Here is a 5,480-nt window from a genome sequence, read left to right as displayed (position 1 = left end):
TTGCACTGGATTAATTAGCATCAAACGAGAGGCACTTTACAAATAGATTGAGTTTATTCAGAAGTCAGTAGTGGATTTGGAGCAGTCAATGTTATCGATATACTTTAATGTGGATTATATACTTGATTGGTACAATGCCTTTTAGTTGTTTTCACTCCAAATGAGAACGAACAACAACAACACAAAATCAATAAAAGATACACGTAAGAATATCTTTACTGTCCCTCTCTTAAAAAAAAAAAAAAAGCCCTTTTTGGATAAAATGCCAATTTTTATAAACGGTGAATAAAAAAAAATAAAAAAAAGGATCAAATTTACTTTCAAGAAAACAATAAAATAAAATCATATATACAAACCTCTGTACATAAATGTGTAAATATTGAGGATAAAAATATCATGTAAAAATGAGAGAAAAAGGAAACTTTGATTATGCGACACCAAAATGGTTTGAATTGGTCACGTGTCTCAACGATAATGTGCATAAAAAGTGTCTTCCTGCCTAAAGAGAGAAAACCCTCAATTCATCTCAAGTGGAGCTTTAGTTAAACATGCATCATCTGCCAAAAATACCCAGAATTCCCTGACTCCAGTTACACTGCATCTATATGTGCTGTGGTCTGACGCCTGGAGTGATGTGAAATGGACTGCGTCTCCGAGCTTGTATTGTCACTGGGGTGGAGGCTCAGAGTGGTGACCTGGCAGTGGACAATAATCAGCCGTTATGAGCAGGCTGAGGTGAGGTATTCATCATGCCATACTGTCAGGGATGTTGACGTAAAATCGTTGGAAGGGGGCTGATGCGGATGTCTCTGTTTGACGATGCCGTCTTCTCGCTTATTGGACGATTCCCGAATCAATGGAGGTCTGCTTTCGAGTGGTCTTTGGAGGAGGAGGAGGAGGGGTCTTGCTGGGTAACGGAGGTGGAAGGTGCTGGAAAAATGAGGAAAAGAGAAGTGACATTTTTAAAACACTTGAGTTATTTTAATATTTTATTTATAATATTTATATTTTGTTCCTTTTCATATATTACTTTAAGCAGTAATAATAGAGTGATAGAGACGGAGTAAATAATAAAAAAATAAAGTCTCTGTGATAATCTGGTCTCTTGATATGACTGATAAATGAAAGCAACAATGAATGAAATTGAGATGCACCTGTATACCCCAGCGACTTAAGACTGGTTTTGCGCTCCAGGGTCACATATTATCAATGTATGATTAAAAAAAAAAGAAATTAATATTTTAATTCAGCAAGGATGCATTGAAAGACATGAAAGGATTTCTGTTTCAAATAAATGCTATTCATGGTTTCCATAAAATTATTAAAGAAATGTATCTTGTGTACCACATCAGCACATTAGAATGATTTCTGAAAACTAAACTTTGCATCACAGGAATAAATGACATTTTAAAGTATATTCAAATAGAAAACAGTTATTTGAAAGTGCAATAATATTTCACAATATTAGTGTTTTTTTTACTTTATTTTTGACCAAATAAATGCAGCCTTGTTGCATAAGAGACTTCTTTCAAAAACATTAACAAAATCTTACTGACCCAAACTTTTGAACATTAAGTGTATCATAAAATAATAGTAGTCCTGGAGCAAAGAACTTCAAGCTGTTTCAACCTTTAACACTGACATTTGACAGAACTTCCAGCAGCTGCAGAGAAGATCAGGTTATGGGTTAATGAAACAGTATCTGGGATTTCTTAAAAGCAAAAGCCTGCAGAGAGAAAGATACCCAGAGATGAGCAGCTGATCAAGGGCATCTTCAGCCGCTCTGGTCAAGCTCCGTTTGACCGTCACACACATCCTGACCGCTTCACACACTGTTCATTCAGACAGTCGCACATCTGCGATGAGAAGAGTCTCACTGCGTCAGCATTCAGTACACTGACAAACACTGCCACCGCAACAGCCTCAATATAACACTACACTTCTTCTACTTGTTTTGCCTCTGAAGGCAGTCACCTGACGATCCTCAGAGCTGAACAACAGGAATAGACTTCTTAATGGATTTTTAACCACTAATGGTCATGTAAAAATAATGGAAATGAAGATCAAGCAGTAAAGCGCTTCATAAATATGTATGTCGGTCTTTGATGGATATGGATGATGTGCTATACCCGCTGGTGTGGCAGTGGAGGAGGGGGCGTGGTCGGACTGGCCAGGTCTGAGTTGTCCATCAGGTTTCCATAGTCGCCCATGCTGCTCTTGACAGGAAGTGGGGGCGGAGTTTCGCCCTTATCTCCATAACCCGTCCCATTCAGCTCCAGATCTGTGTAGAAACAAGACAAAGCGTGGTTGAGATCAATATTATGATGCATGACATTGTTACTTTGCCTAAATCCTTTTTAAAAGATTAAACTGATTGTAAATCTGTTGTTTGAGGAGTGGTTCTAGCACAGATGACGACATGCGGTGCAAACTCAGAATTCAGACAGTGGACTGAACCCATGGGAGAGTAAACGCCTCGCACTAGAGTCTGAATCCATTACACATCTTCACAAGCGGCGAGTGGGAGACCAGATCAGACACGCTTTCATCTGAGTTCTTTAACACCTCTGCAGCCTCCCAGAGTCCTGCGTTTCACACCACAGCGTTATGTTTGTGTGTCATCAGACTACAGCATGAGACCGAACAGATCACGTCAGCAAACGTGTCGTATTTTGAGGGTTATTTAAATTATTTAAATTCACCGGCTGTTACATGGCAGATACAAATAAAACATTCAGCAACATAATATCCTAAATGCAATAGAAGTAAAACAAACATTTGATACAATTTTATAAAAAAGATTCTTTACATGTACTTGTGATAAAAATTGTAAAAGTTTTTCTGGGTCCATAAATAAATCCTTGAGAGTTTGTCCTGATATATGTTTTATAGACAAGCTGGTAACGTGGGAGTAGGGCTGGACAATAATTCAATATCAATATGTATCGCGATATAATTTTTTTCAATAACGGTGATATGATTTTTAAACACATTTCCGATATTTCGATATACATTACCAGTTTCCCATACATTGATTTATTTGTGCCGTTTGACTTCGTTGAATAAACATGAGCACTGCACGTTTCAAAATCAAAACACGTCGATAAAAAATATATAAAATATTTTTAACACATCAAATAAAGCTCATAAACATAACTGACTTTTTTTTTAACAGCTAATATTAAAATGAAAATAATTGTATGCAAATGACACTGACAACTACTACATGCACTACAGTTCAAAAGTCTGGGGTCAGTGAGAGGTTTTTCTAAAGAAATTAATAGCAAGGATGCTAAATTAAATTGATTGAATTGACTGATCAAAAATGAAAGTAAAGAAATTTCAAATAAATACTGTTCTTTTGAACTTTCTATTCATTAAAGAACATTTTAAAATATACTCAAATAGAAAACTATTTTAAAATGTACTGTATTTTTAACCAAATTATTAGGTAAGCATAAGCAACTGCTTTCAAAGACATTAAAAAATCTTACCAACCCCAAACCTTTAAATGATAAATGTAAATCAGACTGAAGGACTTGGATAATTGTCAACAAATCTATTTGTTCCAACAGCTAAAGTATAATGAATTACGCTGATGAAACAACACCAGAGGAAAATATGTGATGCCAAAACTAGTTCTGCTGCATTTCAGCACATCAAAGCCACTTTTCTTTTATTTACTATTATTTCAAATATGCAGACTGCTGTAAGCATGCAGGTGTTCAGATGTGTGATTGATTAGATCATTTCTCGTATTTACAGCAGTCTTTCAGCTTCATTTATTCAAATGATGCCAAAATGTCAGCTCTGGATTTTGAATTACATATAAATGTTTTGGAGTGGCTTTCTTCCCAAAATAGCCAGATCTTTTTGTAAACTGAAGTTACTGTTGTAAACTTTTCAACTATCAACTTTTTTATCCTTGCTTGCTTTAGTAAAACTGGCCCAGTTTCATCATGTTTCGAAATAAAGCTTGAGGGGAAAATGGCAGATCAGTGTGAAGTATGACATACTGGATCCAGACAGTAAGCTGAACTGCAGTTTGGCCCGGGGCGTGATGGGAGGTGGGATGCTGGGCGCAGACGGGTTGGCAGGGGCTCCCGGAGACACCGAGAGCCTTTTCTCGCCCAGCAAGCTGATCACCTGACTCTTGGGCCTCTGGGGCCTCAACGGACTGATCTGGAGAGAGGAAAACATGACAGATTAACATTACAGAGAGAACCGCGCTTCCTGGGAATCACTAATGAAAGGTTTCCATAAATCAAGACTAAATGCGACTATGGAAATAGAACGTGAAATGGATGGAAACAATAATAACGGGGGGAAATGAGTAAAAGAGTAAAGAACAGCAATTCACACAGTTCAGGTCCATTTCCATGAGCATACAGGTTTATCTAATGCATAATTCAGCAGGCTTATGAATTATTCCAGTTGTAAATGACCATCATTAATATACGATCAGTAGAATAAACTTCAAAGGCGGCCAAATAATAAGTCACTCCGTGTCACCCTGAACTTGCCGACACGTTTGAACCTGCTTCACTCATCTACATAGGGCACGATGCAAAATTTACATCCATATAGAAGGTAACGCCAGTGCAGATTTGAGCAGGTTTAGTTTGAACCAGTTTTGTATCATGACAAAAATGCTATTTAAAATGAGTCTTTTCATTTTAGATTTTGCATATCATTTGAGTGAAGTAACTTTTATGCTAATGTGGTAAGTGCTGAAGATGTGCAATAAAATGTAACATCCAATTCTAAATTTTAATAAAATTTTTACAAATTTGAAACATTTATAAACACTTCTGCAGTGTAAACCGCTGCTCAGAATCGTCAATGAAATTAAAAGAAACGATGCAAAATTTACATCCATATAGAAGGTAACGCCAGTGCAGATTTGAGCAGGTTTAGTTTGAACCAGTTTTGTATCATGACAAAAATGCTATTTAAAATGAGTCTTTTCATTTTAGATTTTGCATATCATTTGAGTGAAGTAACTTTTATGCTAATGTGGTAAGTGCTGAAGATGTGCAATAAAATGTAACATCCAATTCTAAATTTTAATAAAATTTTTACAAATTTGAAACATTTATAAACACTTCTGCAGTGTAAACCGCTGCTCAGAATCGTCAATGAAATTAAAATAAATATTTAAAAAATTCATATTTTTAACAGGAAGATATTTTTGGCATCAGACAAAAAAAAAAACAATAATAAAATAAATAAAACATAAAAATAAAGATAAATAATAATACATCAAATTGAATAATAATTAATTAATAACAACATTAAGATCTTTGCATTTTTAATATGTCAGAAATATACTTCGTATATATTTTTATTCAACATTTCTATTTTGTTTTCTCATTAAACAAGTTTTATACAAAAATTGTTTACATTTGCAATAGGAAAATAAAATAAATACAAATATAAAAAAAAAAACATATATATATATATATATATATATATACACA

General features: G+C 35.1%; 1 protein-coding gene across 1 annotated transcript in view; it reads right to left on the bottom strand.

Moving 5' to 3' along the window:
- Nucleotides 1-362: 362 nt before the first annotated feature.
- The window catches only part of LOC107740868 (dedicator of cytokinesis protein 1-like), a 268,121-nt gene continuing 263,003 nt past the window's right edge, over nucleotides 363-5,480 (bottom strand). Inside the window, exons 50-52 of the mRNA XM_016553391.1 lie at nucleotides 4,017-4,182; nucleotides 2,130-2,281; nucleotides 363-930 (exon numbers count right to left, since the gene is read on the bottom strand). Coding sequence (XP_016408877.1) covers nucleotides 835-930; nucleotides 2,130-2,281; nucleotides 4,017-4,182 — 414 coding nt within the window. The 3' untranslated portion in view covers nucleotides 363-834. The remainder of the gene's footprint in view (nucleotides 931-2,129; nucleotides 2,282-4,016; nucleotides 4,183-5,480) is intronic.

This window comes from Sinocyclocheilus rhinocerous, unplaced genomic scaffold (genome assembly GCF_001515625.1).
Source record: "Sinocyclocheilus rhinocerous isolate Xijiao unplaced genomic scaffold, SAMN03320098_v1.1 scaffold1908, whole genome shotgun sequence".
In the NCBI taxonomy this organism is placed as follows: Eukaryota; Metazoa; Chordata; class Actinopteri; order Cypriniformes; family Cyprinidae; genus Sinocyclocheilus; species Sinocyclocheilus rhinocerous.
Note: the sequence above shows the minus strand (reverse complement) of the source record. Positions and strands in the feature narration are given on the sequence as shown.